We start from the raw sequence: 17,001 nt of genomic DNA, 5'->3' as shown, positions 1-17,001 counted from the left end.
AGCAACTAAATCGACATGAGAACATACTACTAGGACACAGATCCTTAGGTGGTTCTCGGTAAAGATGTCAAAGGGGGCTTGCCGAAGTGAGATCCTAAGCATTTCAGGCATATTAATCTTGACATCCATATTAGTCCTGGACACCAAAGAGACATGCATCCCAGCTAGCAAAAGGCGCATGACCAACCGATGCAACTATGTGGCCCAATGGCAAGCGATTGGTCGCCTTTACTATACCATGGTCGATCAATTCGGCCTCAATCATTGCATAAATTCTCTTTGCCAAGATTGTCATGTTGTCGTTGCCCAAATCATGTTGTTGTCGCCCAAGTTGGCATCTCTTGCTAATTAGGTTGCTAGAAAAGTGGGAATGATGATGAATTGTAGACTACCCCAGTTGCCTTAGCTGACCATGGATGCTTGCCATATGATCCATATTCCTAGTTCTTACTACTCATAACTCCTTTGGTTCTCAAGGCTCCTTTGGTTCAAAGGAAAAGTGGTGGAAACTATAGGTCCAAATTATTTTGGTGTGATATTGTTACCAATTGAAATATTTACTACCAAGGTGCAGGTGTAGAGCATAGAAAGCCATCTTAAATGGAAACTCTCAAGTTTTACGGAATGGTTAAAAGATTTCATTAATCGAGACATAAATTTGCATTTTTGCAGTTGCCGATCGTCTCCTTTATGGTTTTCAAAGCTTTGGTTCTTTGTTGTTTAATATTCTATGATCTTTTAATATTTCAAGTGCAATTTCTTATTTTGGTAAGCATTTTCACTTCTACCCCTCTATCTAACTATATTATATTGTAAAATGTGTCATTGTTATGCACAGTGTCACTTGTAAGTGTGTGACCATTATACTGATTATTGATTTACATTTACATATCTCAACTATATGTGGACACTGGGTCGATTTTATACTTGGTCCGCCCCTATTACCATTGGTGCCTCCCAATGGTCTCCCACTGAAAAGATAATCCATTAAAACTTACAAGACACACAAAGTGTTAGAGCTGCTGTTAGATCTCTATTATGCTGGGAGTAGAACCATACTAACCACATGTTGGTTCTCAAATAAACATGGGATGTTCCTAATTTTCTAATTAGTGTGAAAGTTCTTATCTTTAGAATTTATGAGTAGTCTTAAAATTCACTAGTTTCTTATACATGTGTATATATATGTGTGTTGTTTGCATTGTTGAGATATATAATCAATTACTTATGTTGTTAAAGTAGGTGGCCTAGAACAAAAGGCGGCATGTTACATCCAAATTTTGTGTAGCATTGTAACTTCTCTCTAATAAACTTTGTAATGAAAGTAATGATGGATGGAAAATCATAGTACAAACTAATGTGGTCACTTGATTGGTAGCCATGCAATATAATATGCATATAATCGTTAATTTTTGTAGCAATAATCTTGTAGTCGTAGTCCTGACAAGCCTGGCAAGCTAGGTTTATCCTACCCCCCCCCCCCCCTTCCTTCTAGAAGACCCAACTCCCGAATTTCTTGTACATAGGTAAAGTTTCTCCAAAACTTGAGTTCAGATTGCCAAATAGAAATCTTACCTTCGTATAAAACTCAACTAATCTTCCTAAATTGGGCCGGCCGGCAACGGATTAATTCCATGGATTCAAATTGTCTAATAGAATGAGGGCAAAAAATCTACCTTTTTGGAAAGCCCCGCCAATTCAGCCTACCACGACGAGGTATACACAAGCATATCTATGGAATGAGGGCATTAACACTATGCGGCAATGTGGGCTTATACTCGGAAATTGATGAAAACAGACTTAGGCCTTCTAAAACGAGGGGGGGGGGGGGGGGGGTAACAGGTAGATTTTTTGCTGGAAATAGGTAGATATATTTATATGGAGTACAACCATTATTATTAACATGATACACAAACTCATATCGATAAGAGTAGATATTTTTATATGGAGTACAATCGCTATATTATTATGATACCTAAACTATGATCACTAAACATGTCATGTTTATTGTTTTTCATTAACACGGAAATGCCAAAACATGTACACAAGTTTTTTATGTGAGGGATCTGTGCGCAAGTTGATTACGACCTTCTGTTATAAACTAAAACTGGCTTGCATCTCTCTGCATATCATGCATGCAGCACAACTATATTCCAAAAGTACAAACAAGGGAACTTACTTATGGGCTTATGATTTGCCATTTTTTCATTGGTACTAAATAAATGTAAACTTAATTCATTTCATACAAATGATATACAGTACAATGAGAAAAGCCTGTTTTACTATGTTTTTAAACAGTTCAAGAGAAAAAACAAGGTTGGGGGCCACAGAGGCAACACATGAACTGTTATGGATGTTCACACCGTATGTGGTTGCCATGGCCGAAAACGGGTTGCCTAAGCCTGAGCGGGACGGGCTTAAATGCTGATAGTATTCAAATCTTCATTGCTATCCTACGATGGTGATGAGAGGTGTAATCATTATTATTCAAGAAAAGCTGAATTTTCTATGTGTGGAATAACAGTTTTGGTCGCATTCTCATGTCGTGGGGTTGTCCAATTAGTTGGACATGGTCATCCGCATGTGGTGGGATTGTCCAATTAGTTGGACATGGTCCTTTGATTTCTAAGACGCCATTTCTTGTCGTTGCCGACTGCTTGGACATCGTAGTTTGCCTCAGAGCGTGACATCTTTTTTGTCTAGCTTGTAGGTGGAAGTCGGCCTATTATATTCTTCTTTTCATTGTACTCGTACACATGCTATCTGGTGATGTTCATACTTGCGTGCAGGGTATCTGGTGATGTTCGTACGATATAAACGCTATCACACACATCGGGACCAGAATACACGCACACACTCTCCGGAGTTTGGACACCTAGTACGAAATGAGCGCGCGCACACACGGTCGCACGCACATATAGATCAGAGCACACACACACTAACCGAGTTGTGGAGATTTAATTTGACCAGTTACCACTATACCTTCAAGTCGTCTCCCATCAAAACAGATAATCTGTAATAATTTACCAAACATACAAATTGTTAAACATGTAATTTCATCCGGGTCGGCTGGGAGTATAACCATCCATCGTAACATTTTTTTGCCGGAAACGTACTATGTTCTATTAACGAAACTATTAATACAAACACCCCTAAAAATAAAGAAATTGCATTAAAGCACCTAGGGCAACCATCTTCTTCCACCTGAAGAAGTCGATGCTCCGATGCCACATGCCACTTCATCGCCAGAGCTAGTATGTCATTATTAATCATGGATGGGAAGTCATCAAGACCACCATCCTGCCAGACTAATGCCCAAGAGAGGAAGCCAGGGCTGCCGACAGAGTTGCATATAGGGCTGCAAGAAAAAGCTCGAGGCTCGTGAGCTACTCGAGATCGACTTGTTTTTTTTTTGGCTCGGCTCGAGATCAAGTCGAAAAGAAACGAGGTGAATACAAACACTATATATGTAGCTCGATCCAGAAATGAGCTGATCTTGTGCCAATAGCTCGCTTGATTTTAGCTCGATAACTCGGCATGATGTCATTATATTAAATGATCATGCCATATAATAAATGAAAACATTGTAATTTATATATGTTATGCTTCACTAATATGGTACATGCTCGGCTATATTGTGAGAAAATAAGTCAAACTACTCATAAATCTATATTATCATCGTTTTGATTGGAACAATATTTTTTGATGCTTTTTTGCGTGGTGTTGTGCCTTACCTAGTGGGAATAACCAACACCGATTATATTTTTTATTGTCTCATTTAGCTCGAAACTAGATCGAGATCGTTACAAGCTGAGTAAGAGTCATGTTCTATAGCTCGATCTTGAGCTTCACCCAATTTGGACTCGCTCAAATATTAATATGAGTTGAGCTGAGCCAAGTTCAACTCGCTCGAACTCGACTCATGTGCAGCCCTAGTTGCATATCCAAGAGACAAGTCTCTATTTTTCACATGCCTCACTTCAGCACTAGAGGCCACATCGACGTGACGAAGATGAGGCAGGAGAACCAAACTGCAAAAGGTAGCCACCGCCGCCATGCTGACAAACCCTGCAAATTGTTACCCCACCTGCCAGAACGACCAGGTAGGAATCTACGCCATTGAGCCGTCGACGTTATCTAGGTTTATACTAACTTGCAGGAGTACATTCATTATTATTAGTGGGATACACAACTTGTGGTCACCAAACATGCCACGTGTATTGTCTTTCATTAACAAGAAAATGGCAAGAGTTTGCATATATATGTGCATGCAAGTTTCTTTTATTTCCTTTTCGGCCAGGTATCCAAGTTGACAACGAAGTGTCTCTATAAATAGAGATCCGCTTGCATCTCCGAGATCTCTCTCTACAGGTCCATGCATGCAGCACACACCTCTTCCAAGAATGGCATTCGCGTTCTTGCCGGAACTGCTCATCTCCATACTTGTGCTACCTGTAGTCGTTCTAGGTTTGTACTACATAAAGTCTAGTAAGAATCCACTGTTGCCAGTGGACTGGCCAGTAGTGGGCATCCTCCCTTCCCTAGCCATCAACCTCCACAGACTGCATCAGTATATCGCCTTTGACCTCCTATCACGGTCCGGCCACAGCCTAAAGTTTGCCATAGCTAGCATACAGATATTCCTAACCTGCGACCCGGTGAATATCCAACACATTTTCACCTTGAATCACACAAACTATCCCAAGGGTGAGGAGTTCGCCGATATCTTTGATGTGGCAAGGGGCTCACTCTTCACTGTCGACGGCGAGCCATGTCGTCGTGAGCGCACAAATTACCAAGGTGTGTTGAGCAGCCCACGGGTGGTCGGGCTAATGAACACGTGTTGTCGTGATAAGGTGGAGAAGGGCCTTCTGCCCTTCATGGCCCACATGGCGTTAACAAATGCTCATGTCGACATGAATGATCTCATTATGAGGCTCGTGTTTGACATGTATGCCATGACCATCTTCGGTGTGGACACGGCTTTCTTGTCCCTTGACATGCCGCCGGTGCACGTCGCGGATGCGATGGACACGGTCATGGAGGTGGCCTTCATCCGACACATTGTGCCAGTATTTTTCTGGAAGGTGATGAGGCGCTTGGACATTGGTCCGGAGAGGAAGCTTGCCGCCGCGCAAGCGGTGCTTCGCTGCTTCACAATGGACATGATCATGAAGAGGAGGGGGAACGACCATGGTATTGTTCAAGAGGTACCCGTAGACATTCTGTCCAATTATGTCAATGACCCAAGATACAATGATGATTTACTCCAGGCAACTCTCATTACCTACATGATCGCCGGGAGGGACACGATCAGTACTACCTTGTCGTGGGTCATCTACAACCTCGCCAAGAACCCGCACGTCGTGTCGAGCATACATGATGAACTAGCACCCATCATATCCCGCAAACCATCCATTGCAGGAGCCACTATGACGATGTTGGATCTAGATGATGTCAAAGCCCTAGTTTATTTGCAAGCCACCCTATTGGAGACACTCAGGTTGTACCCGCCGATCCCTATCGAGCGCAAGTCTGTTGTCACCACCGATGTAATGCCAAGTGGCCATGAGGTGTGTGCCCGGGACATCGTCCTCGTCTCCATCTACTCCATCGGAAGGATGGAGTCTGTCTGGGGAGCTAACTGCCGGGAGTATAGGCCAGAGAGGTGGCTCTCAGAGGATGGACGCCAGCTGCGACACGTGCCCTCTCACAAGTTTTTGGCTTTTAACTCGGGCCCAAGATTGTGCCTTGGCAAGGATATTGCAATCATGCAGATGAAGATCATCGTTGCTGCTATCGTGTGGAACTTTGATGTGAAAGTGTTAGATGGTCAAACCATCGAGACAAAGTTGTCTTGTCTTCTGCAAATGAAGAATGGCCTGAAGATTAAGCTGAATAAGCGGGAAATGTAATGTACCTAAGGGTTGGCCGAGTTCTCATGATATATGTATGTGTATTCCTTGCTATATATGAATAAAATAAATCATTGCTTAGTATGTACTGTGCAAAAATCATGTTTAACATGAGTTACATTTCCCCCACCAAATTACTTCCGGGACTGAAACAGAAATACCAAAGTTATGCTACTTATAATCATTTGCTTTTTTATTGCCGTTGATATAGAAGATCCTCACGCTGCAATATCATGCACATGACAAGCATGTTATGAGAAGACCATCATGTGAGCTGTGACAAACTCTTCCCTGTACATCAATGGCGGAGACCGGGGGGACCAGCAGGGGCCCTGGCCCCCCCTAATACAACTGATTTAAGCCTAATATACATCTGAACAAGTGATTATTTGCTATGAAAATGGTGTATTATAGTGGGCTGGCCCTCCCTGACGAGGCTCAGCAACACTCGGCCCTCCTCATCCTTTTTTCCTGGCTCCGCCACTGCTGTACATCATCGCAAAGACAACTCCAATTGGACAAACAAAAATGCTACTACCTCTATACCAAAATATAGAACTTTTTTGTAGGCTAAACAAACCTTAAAAAACGTTTTATGTTTCGATACGAAGGGAGTTGTATCTACGTACATGGCACTTGCCCGTAGCTCCATGCTCCGATTTGTGGGCAAAGCGCATCGGATTAGATGGTGTTTTTCATACCCTTATGATAATCTACCATAACTGTCACATGCAGCATTTACAGTCATCTACTCACTCCGTCCCACAATATAAGATCGTTTAATTGAACTATGTCACTGTTTCCCAGTAGTACGTACTAATGGCTACTATTGTACTGATCTAGGAGAGTCAGTACAATAGTAGTCATTAGTACATAATACTGGAAACAGTGACATAGTTCGGTTACTGTCGTTGAATAAAATCATTTACAACAAGGGGAAACAGATATACATATCAACCCTGGTCATTTTCGACCTACTGGTTCTATAAAACCACATACAAAGAGGATACAGACGGAAATGTCAGTAATATTTCAGTCTGTCATCCAAAACATCTTATATTTGTGAATGAAGAGAGTAGAACAGAAACCGAGGGGCCGACGCTAGTATAATCAAAATTGACGCTAGACTATGGTATAACCAAAACTTACACGACTATATGGTATACAAAGTGCAGGTGGATACATTACACAACCAACACCAACACCTGGTATTTTGTTAAAGGATCGCAGGAATGGAAGCGAGTTTCATGTCCGGCAAACACATCCAAACGCCATTGTGAGCACACCGGCTCACCTTCTTGCTTACATCTAGTGTAGCACTCTTCAGTGACCTACAGGTGCTTCCCTTCCTCCGGTCGATTGGGAACAGCCTCGTTACCGATGGAACGCTGCTAGCGCAGTCGGCCTGCCAGACCCGTTAGCTCGCTGCCCACGATCGCTGCTCATGAAGCAAGCGTGCGAACCAGACAGAGGCACAAGATGGCGCCACTCCAACAATCAACAGATAAATGGCTTTGCAAAAGTTGTCAATGGTCTTTTATAAAAACAAAAAGGAATAAGAAGTATTATATCCTGATTAAATATATTATAACCGAACATGGAAGCTCAAAAGAGCCAATTGCTAATGTGAATTCTTGACCTTGTTGCCTTGAAAAGGATACTTCTCTGTGTGAAGTTAATTGTAAAAAAGGAAAATGCAACCTGCAAAAAAATATCAGCAGGTACTGCATTTCTATATAGGATTGTTATAAGATGCATATAGAATGCAAAGCCTTATGAGATAGGTGGAATCACAAGTTCACATCCATGAACTGAGGTGGGCCAATAAGAGATGAAGGGAAGGTGTAAAACATAAGTCCTCTAATAACTCTCGTATTTCCATCGGAGGGAAGGCAAGAGGCTCACAAAAAGTGCTGAACTTAGTGCATCAGAAAAGCTAAGTTCTGCTCAAATGCTATCTGAAACAAACAACCCTTGAGCTATCATATACAGGTTGTCATAATGGTAAATGATCTATTTAGCTTTGGATCAACCTAAACTCTGCGGAGGCATGGTTCTCCTCATAGTGCATCTTACTTTAAGATCAACATGGTTTCAGTTATGTTTATGTGTAATTTTGAAGAGGCACTTGGCTGCGAGCCAATACATCACAGAAGTAAGAGGATAGACAAAGACAACAATCTATTTAGCTTTGGATCACGCTAACGATATTTGTCACGATTCACCTAAGCTAATTCGAAGAATCTGATGATAAATTGGTTGGCCCATCTTCTGCTTAGGGAGTTAAGAACAATGTTAAGTTACAGAACCATCTCGAGTGTTTTAACTACGACATATATCTTGGTGATAGTCCTGCTGAGACTGACGTCTATAAACCGGCGGAAATCACAGTCCCCGGCGATGTGGGACTAAGAAGATTGCACTCTGGTACATGCGCTGGTCTTACCTGAGACCGAGTGGGCCGCCGGCGCCGCACCTCCTCCCTCTCCCGCCTGGTCTCCAGGAGTCGCCGGGGCGATACGGAATGGCAGGGGCTCCTCAATCCACACCGCCCCTCCCCAGTCGTCCAGCCGCCGGCGCATCTCCTCCCCGCCCCCCGGCTAACCGCGCCGAAGGACTGCGCCCTCGTACTCTTCGGTGGCTCAAGGCGGGAGACCGAGCGCGGAAATCACCGCTCGCGGGAAGGAGCGCCGCGGAGGAGAACTCGTTCCGGCGGCCGATCTTGGGGTCGGGGTCCAGGAAGAAGAGTCGACCTCTGGCACAGTTTTTTTTTCCTGAGGATTGAGTTCGGCCGGTGGCCTGTAGCGCCTCTTTAGATTGGCCAGGCCCAGCGCGTGTGACTATGGGCTGGGCTAGTTTGGTTACTAGCCTGGAGACCGTGCCTGAAGAATATAGCCGCCTGTACTCTGCCTGAGAATTTGATCTTTGCAAGCCGGGAGGATATATGTTTGGTTATGTGCTAGTATCAAGAATAAATTACAGCAAAAAAGCTAAAGAAAGGAAGGTGTTGGCTGGCACGAGTTCCCACACTAGCATTGGTCGCCAGGCAGTTGTTAGCCTGTGTCCAGGCGTGGGACTGGCAGGCTAATGAAGATGCGTCAGACAACTGCTACGTTTTTCAGGAATGAAATCAAACAGCTCCCAGGCAGATCACAAGCACGCCTCAGGTCAGGCTCGAAACAAACAGGATGCAAACAAAACTAACCCTATATGCGCCTGGCGCAAGTCCAGTTCCAAGGAATATCCTATTTGACGCACCCTGCGTAGAACAGTCGACCCTTCGCACAAAGGTGCCGATCGAGTAGTAACCTGGGCCGGCCCATTATCGTGTTCTAGAATTTACGGTTTTGGGAACATTCTAGAGCTTCCCAGCCGGTTTTTTTCTGGTTTAGGTTCCCTGAACCGGTTTTCCTACTTTTTGGTGTTTTCTTTTTAATATTCTTTCTTTTCTTTTCCTTTTCTGTCTCTTTTTTCTTTCTTTATTATTTTTCAAGTTCATGTTTCAAAGATTGTTTGAAAACTTAAAATTGGTTGTGCTTTTGAAAAGTTGTCGTGTTTTCAGGAATTGTTCATAAATTCAACAAATATTTGCTTTTGCATGAATTGTTCAGAAATTTTAAAAATGTTCCTTTTTCAAACCTTTTTCTAATTTTAAGTTTTTTTGATTCCCAAATTTTTAAATACTAGAAACACCGAACCTTTTTTTCCTAGACAAATAAATTTCTACAGAACGAGCGAAAAATAAGGCAAGTTGTGTGGTTGCGCGAACTGAACGACATGTGTGAGTCGTGCGAGCGAGAGGGACTGATTTGGCAATTCATGGGTTGGAGCATACCAGCGCGCCCCTGTGCGCTGTTACTCGTAACCGGTGCTCAAGACGCCGATTAGGACCTCCCTCTATTCATGCGCATCACTAAGTAGATGACAAGGCATTCGACTACCTTAAGAGAGGCATAATTCCTCCCACCATTTACCCGCGCTTGGTTGAATTTATTCACTTTGACATTCAATGCATTGATCAGAAATCACATTGCGTCAGCATCCGCGAGAACCATTGCAATGTTTTGTTTTAATTAAAAAGTAAGATTTCTCTTGTCCGTACCAGTTCTAAATCGACTGTTTCATGCTCAGGGAAAACCCTGAAAGGGCGATTCCTCGTCGGTACCCTGGCCTGCACGCGGTGACCCGCTCTCGCCGCGCAAGTATCCTTGTAGGCATAGTTTTGGTTTTTTGATTGGTTTTTCTTACAGTTTCTTGTTTCTTGACAGGGTTTTTTTTACGTTTCTCTTTTCAGTTTTTAGTTTTATTTTCTTAAAGCATTCTTTACATATTTTAAAAATAGTGTAGCTGAGTCAAAAATATTAAACGTGTATAGCAAAATGTTTATCATGTATATGGAAAAATGTACAACATGTATGAAAAAAAGTAGAAATCAAAACATATATATGAAAAATGTTAATCATATATTATAAAAAATGAACATGTATAAATAAATTTTCCTGATGTATAAAACATGTTCCTAATGTATACAAAAACTTTACAATATGTATACATAAGGTAAAACTTGTGCTTGAAAAAAATCTTAATGATGTATTAAAAAATTTTAAACGGGTATAAAAATGTTTCAGGTGTATACAAAAAATCAAAAACATGTACAAAAAAAAGTATGCATCAAAACATAAGTTTGATAAAACATTACTGATATGTAAAAAAACTACCATATGTATACAAAAAATGTATACTATGTATGAAAAGGAGTAGACGTCAAAACATCTAATTGAAAAAACAGTTATGTATTTTTAAAATGCTAAGCATGTACAAAACTACTGTTTATATATACGGGAAATGTATAATATGTATGAAAAATAGACATCAGTACATATACAGAGAAAAATGAAAAAAAATGTATATGAAGAAAAAGAAAGAGAACAAAAAAAACCATGAAAAACAAAGGAAACTGAAAAAATCGTGCTACTATAACAGGCCGGTCCAATAGAGCGCTCGGCAGAAGCGAGATGGAACGCCGCCTGGCAACAGCCAATATGTTGTTGTTGTTGCCGCAGGCGAGTGGTTTGTACAAAACAAATACGCGAGTTGCCGTTGAAGATACCCTAAAAGCCACCACTCGGTCAATCTCACACCTTGATATAGTTGTTGTTGTTGTTGCTGCGGTACACGAGTGGTTTCGCGAACAACTCGGTGAAGACTGTGCGCACGTGGTTTTATGTGCTGGTCGGATCAGATCGACACATAAGCATGAGCGCGCGCGCGCACGCACGCACGACGATCGTGGACCATCTCCACTGGTTGCGCGCACTGTAGTGCACTAGCACGTGTACGTCGCAGGCGCGCGGTCCCTGCATATTCGTACTCGACACTCGACAGCGGTTGCACTGGTGGCGCGCGCGCCATCGGCTTTGCAAGAATTGATGTTTTTACTAATCTACAATTGTTGTATTTTTCCCCCGCAACTCCCGGAGCGCCTAACCTAGGCAATTAGGGTTTGCAGGTGGCACCCGGTGGCGCACGCTGAATCTCGGCTAGGCGACCAGACTGGAACCTGCTGATGGCTTCGTCGTCAACGCAGGACCGAGGGAAGGATCCCTTGTCGCCACGGACGGCGAGGGCAAAGTTAGCGGAGGCCTTGGGGAAACTCGACATCACCGAGGAGGAGGCTACGCCGTTAGTGCTAGATGATGCGGATGAGGGAGCGCCGGAGAAGTGGATGTTGGCCGGGAAAGTGCTTCATAGGAATATTCTCCACATCCAGACCATCACCAACGCGCTTCGACCAGCCTGGGGAAACCCTAGAGGTCTGGACTTCAAATCTGTAGGGGAAAACACGTTTGTGGCCGAGTTCGCGAACCGGAGGGATCGTGACCGAGTATGGCAAGGGGCGCCATGGCATATTAGCAAGCACGCCGTCATCCTCTCAGATTTCGACGAGTGCATGCGCCCCTCTGAACTGCGGTTTGACAAACTTCAAATGTGGGCTAGGGTTGTCAATCTACCCTTCAACCTACGCAATGAAAAGTGGTGCGCAGCGATCGCTAAACAGATTGATGAGCATGCATCAGATGTGATCTTCGATCACACCAATGGCTATCTGAGAGCTAGAGTGACAGTGTATGTGAATAAGCCTTTAAGGCGCTGGATCCTGATCGAATCAGCGAGAAGGAAAAGCATGGCTCCCTATGACATTCAGTATGAGAACATCCCGCACTTCTGTTTTTCGTGTGGTCGTTTAGGCCACTCGGACTTGTATTGTCCAACCCCGGGGGCTAGAGATGGCAATGGTGAACTGCCCTTTGGGAAGGGACTGCGAGCTACGGATGAGCGCAAAAAAGGCAGCTCTAGTGAGAACACGTCCACAGAGCACCCTGCGAATCAAAACAACAAGGCTGAGACAAGAGGTTCGACCACTGAAGCTGAGAAAGGAGCCGAGGTAAACTCCCCAGTTAAAACCAGGAACCAGAACAAACGGAAGGGGGGCCGCCGGCTAACAAACAGGTGTACAGGAGGGTCGTTGTACCTTTGCTGACTAATGAGGCATTTGAGGCTGCACCTGGTGACGAATTCGTAAAAGCTACAGAGGAGGATCCCATCGCCTCTTCTGTCGACGAGGAAGGGGAGAGAGTTCCTAAGAAGAAAAAACCAACCCCGGTCAACTCTGGGCAATCGGCAGAGGCTGCGTTGCAGCCCTGCCCTTCGTAATGAATTGCCTCAGCTGGAACTGCCGCGGGCTTGGGAACCCAGCGGTAGTTCGAGAGCTTCGCAGCATCGTGAAGCAGGAAGGGCCCGGTCTCCTCTTTCTGATGGAGACAAAAATTTCGGCAAAAAGAGTTGAAATCTTGAAAACCACACTTGGTTTCGCAGGTTGTTTTGCTGTAAACAGCGAGGGATTGAGTGGAGGAGTTGCACTATTCTGGGCAGCCGACGTCAAGGTTGAGCTCAAGAATTATAGTTCTGGCCATATTGATGTTATGGTGCATACAAATGACCCGGACTCGAGTCCGTGGCGATTTACGGGATTCTACGGAGCCCCTAAAGTAGCAGATCGACATCATAGCTGGAGATTTCAGCGTACGCTGAAAGCATTGCCACACGCACCTTGGCTGTGTGTGGGCGATTTTAATGAGACACTCTTTGCCTGGAACATTTCTCGCGAGCTGTCCGTCCGGAGTGGCAGATGAGAGCTTTCCGAGAGGCTGCGGATGATTGCTTGTTCCAGGACCTGGGATGGACTGGGGCAGAGTACACCTGGGATAATGGTCAAATGGGTGTTGATAATGTGAAAGCGAGGCTGGATAGAGCCTTTGGGAACCCAGACCTTCTTCACCTGTACGGCTGCTCACGAGTGAGACACATCAGTACGACCGAGTCAGATCATTGCTTCGTGCTCGTAGAGCTAAAGAAACATGTGTCCGCGTACAGAACAAGAGGAACGAAACCTTTTCGCTACGAGGAGGTATGGCAAACCCATGCAAACTACGACCAAATGGTTCTGGAAAACTGGCAACGAGGGTCGGGTCAGCAAGGTTTGGCCGGCGTGCTCACCGCACTGCAGAGCATGCAAGAGTCTTTATCTGCATGGGGTGCGAGAGAGTTTGGCAGTCTGACTACTACCATCAAGAAACTGCGGGCCAAGCTGGACCGCCTGCGATGTCAGTCTGTTGGTCGAGGTCCATCCGATGAAGAGAAGGCCACAGTAAAAAAATTGAGAGAGGTTCTTCGTCAGGAAGAGATATGGATGCGCCAGAGGTCAAGAGTACCCTGGCTGCGTCACGGCGACCGCAACACAAAATTCTTTCATGCCCAAGCGGCCATGAGAAGACGCTTAAACAAGATCGAGAGACTTGTACGTGATGACGGCTCTGTCTGTCAAACTCCGGAGGACGACCAGAGTGAAGTCCAATAGTTTTACCAAGCCCTATACACGTCGCAGGGTTTCAATCCCATGGATGGGCTTCTGGACTTAGTTCCAACCCGCGTGTCTGATCAAATGAACGCGCACATTGATATGGCCTATACTGCACAGGAGGTCAAAACAACGCTGTTTCAGATGGCGCCATCAGAAGCACCGGGTGTGGACGGCTTCACCGCGGGATTCTTTCAGAGACATTGGACAATCCTTAAGGATGACATTATTCCGGCGGTGCTTGGATTCCTAAATGGGGGTGAACTACCGGAGGGGATGAGTGATACATCTATTACACTAATCCCTAAGGTATGGTATCCTCAAAGCATCAAGCAATATAGACCCATCTCCCTTTGTCCTGTTTTATACAAAATAGCAGCAAAGTTTTTTGTCAACAGGATAAGAGGTTTTCTGAATGATATCGTGAGCGAGGAGCAAAGTGCCTTTGTACCGGGGCGACTCATCACTGATAACGTGCTCATAGCACATGAAAGCATGCATGCAATGAAAAGAAGGAAAAAAGGAAAGAATTTCGGTTGTGCTGTCAAACTGGACATAATGAAAGCATATGACCGCGTCGAATGGCACTATCTGGAGGCCATCATGTCCAAGCTAGGCTTCAGTGCCTCCTTTGTTCGGCTGATCTCGAAGTGTGTTTCGTCAGTTCGATTTGCAGTTCGTGTGAATGGTGAGCTCTTGCCATTCTTCACCCCCTCCAGGGGGTTGCGACAAGGATGCCCGGTGTCACCCTACCTCTTTCTCCCCTGTGCAGAAGGCTTCACAAATCTACGCAACAGTTTTGGAGGAGCTCAGGTAGACAGAGGAATTCGTGTCAGCGTCCACTATCTTGGATAAACCATCTGCTATTCGTAGATGACAGTCTCATCTTCATGAATGCAAAGGTGGAGAGTGCTGCTAGGTTAAACCATATACTGGATACTTATGGATTGTGCTCGGGCCAACATGTGAACAGGGACAAAAGCTCCATATTATTCAGCCCAAACACGCCTGATCCGGTTAGAGCTGCTCTGAAAGCAACATTGGGCGTTTCGGTCGAGGCTTTTAGTGAGAGATACTTGGGCCTGCCGACTGCACTGGGTCGGATCACTTCCGGGACCTTTGCTTACATTGGCGAACGGGTGCGATCGAGGATGAATGGCGGGACTGAGCGTTTGGTTTCTTGCGCGGCAAGGGAAGTCTTGCTCAAGTCAGTTGCCCAGTCCATTCCAACATTCACCATGAGTTGTTTCAAGTTAACCAAGAAAGTCTACAAGAGTATCTCGTCGTCGATGGCAAAATATTGGTGGAGCAGTTCCATTGATCGAAGATCACTCCACTGGATAGACTGGAAGTCCTTGTCACTTCCTAAGATTAAAGGAGGAATGGGTTTTCGCGACTTGGAATGTTTCAATATTGCGCTTTTGGGCAAACATGGCTGGAGAATGATGACAAACCCAGAGTCCTTGTGCTCTAGGGTTCTAAAAGGACGCTATTTCCCAAACTCTAATTTTATGAGTGCTTCTGTGCCACGAAATGCCTCCACGACATGGAAGGGTATCATAGCTGGGAGGAAGGCACTAGAAGCCGGCTTGCTATGGCGAATTTGTAATGGCACTTCTGTGAAAATTTGGACTGATCGGTGGCTACCTGGAAAGCTATCTCTGAAGCCCCCAGTTCAGATTGGGAGCGCCAACCTTCACACAGTTTCAGACCTTATCGATACAGACAACTGGAGTTGGAAAGTTGATCTCATAAGGAGTAACTTCACACCACCGGATGCCGATGAAATCCTGAACCTACCTCTCCGGCAAGGTGGTGGCGATGATTTCTGGGCATGGGCTCATGAGAGGTCGGGATCCTATACTGTAAAATCTGCGTATCGTGCTCTAATGACTCGTAACGAGCAGTTGGCTCTAGAGGAAGGGACGATTACTGAAACTTCTGAGAATGATAAACAGTTATGGACTCGGCTCTAGAAGCTCAAGGTGCTACCCAAAGTCCGTGTTTTTTGGTGGCGGGTTCTTCGCGGCATCTTGCCGGTCGAATCAACACTGAAATACAGGCACATTGCTACTATGGCCCGATGCAAAATCTGCAAGGGTGCAGACGAAGACATGAAGCACGCTCTCATCAAGTGTACTCATGCTCAAAGCTTCTGGACAGAAGCTAGGAAATGGCTCAATGTCAAGCTGCCACACTTACATCCGATAACTTGGTGCAATGATATTTTGTGTGACACACGCATCACTGAAGGGGATCGGCCGAAGATTATCACTGTCATGTGGGCTATATGGACTTCTCGCAATAATATAACACATGACAGAGAGAGCCTGCATCCAGGCCAGTCCCTGAAGCGTATCCGAGAAGCCCTAATGCTGCTGGAGCTTCCCGAAGAACATACCAGGATCTTGCCTGGTTATGGTTGGAGGCCACCTGACCCCGAGTGGCTCAAGATCAATACAAACGCTAGCGTTTCACTGACTGAAAACAGAAGCGGAGCGGAGGGACTTGCTCGAACCTCCGCCTTTGTTGCTGCCTGGAGCAAGCCATACCATCATGTCACTGATCCGCTCATCGCAGAAGCCATGGCTCTACGAGACGGAGCCATTTTTGGCAAGCTTCCAGGTGCTTCGCGAGTGGTGCTCGAAGTAGATTGTCTGGAGCTGGTACAACTCTGGAACTCGCGACTTTTTTCATGATTATATGATTATTTTTACATATTACGATAACGTGCAATTTTGGTGCAAAGTTGTGCGTAAGTTTTTTTTAATCTTCTTCTTAAAGGAAAAACACTATTGCAGTTACACTATGTGTAAATTATAGTAGAATGCAAAAAATGCATTATTATATGCTTCTTCTTTGCATATTTCAAAAAGTGCAATTTCACTGCAAATTGTGTGCAAGTTTTGAAACTTTTTTCTTTTTAATTTTGTTTCTCGGTTAAGAGTTTCATTCTATTTTTTTAGTAAACTTCATTATTTTGATTTTGTTTTATTTATTTTTTCTGAAAGGGTAATACCAATGAACTCATTCTTTCATAGAAAACTTCATTTTTTATTTCATTTCTTTATTTTTTTTAGTTTTCACTAGCATATATTTATTGTTGCATATTATAAAAAATGCAAATTATGTGTAAGTTGTGTACAATTTTTTCATCATTTCTTTAAA

General features: G+C 44.3%; 1 protein-coding gene across 1 annotated transcript; it reads left to right on the top strand.

Moving 5' to 3' along the window:
• The first annotated feature begins 4,377 nt into the window (after window positions 1–4,377).
• Window positions 4,378–6,014, top strand: LOC125556462 (noroxomaritidine synthase 2-like). The gene has a single exon (XM_048719191.2). It carries the CDS (start codon window positions 4,380–4,382, stop codon window positions 5,913–5,915), a length of 1,536 nt encoding a protein of 511 aa, XP_048575148.2. The 5' UTR covers window positions 4,378–4,379; the 3' UTR covers window positions 5,916–6,014.
• Window positions 6,015–17,001: the final 10,987 nt, after the last annotated feature.

Source organism: Triticum urartu, chromosome 5A (genome assembly GCF_056163025.1).
Source record: "Triticum urartu cultivar PI428250 chromosome 5A, HENAU_Tu73, whole genome shotgun sequence".
NCBI lineage: Eukaryota > Viridiplantae > Streptophyta > Magnoliopsida > Poales > Poaceae > Triticum > Triticum urartu.
The sequence above is the reverse complement of the archived record's forward strand: the minus strand, read 5'-3'. Positions and strand labels throughout refer to the sequence as shown.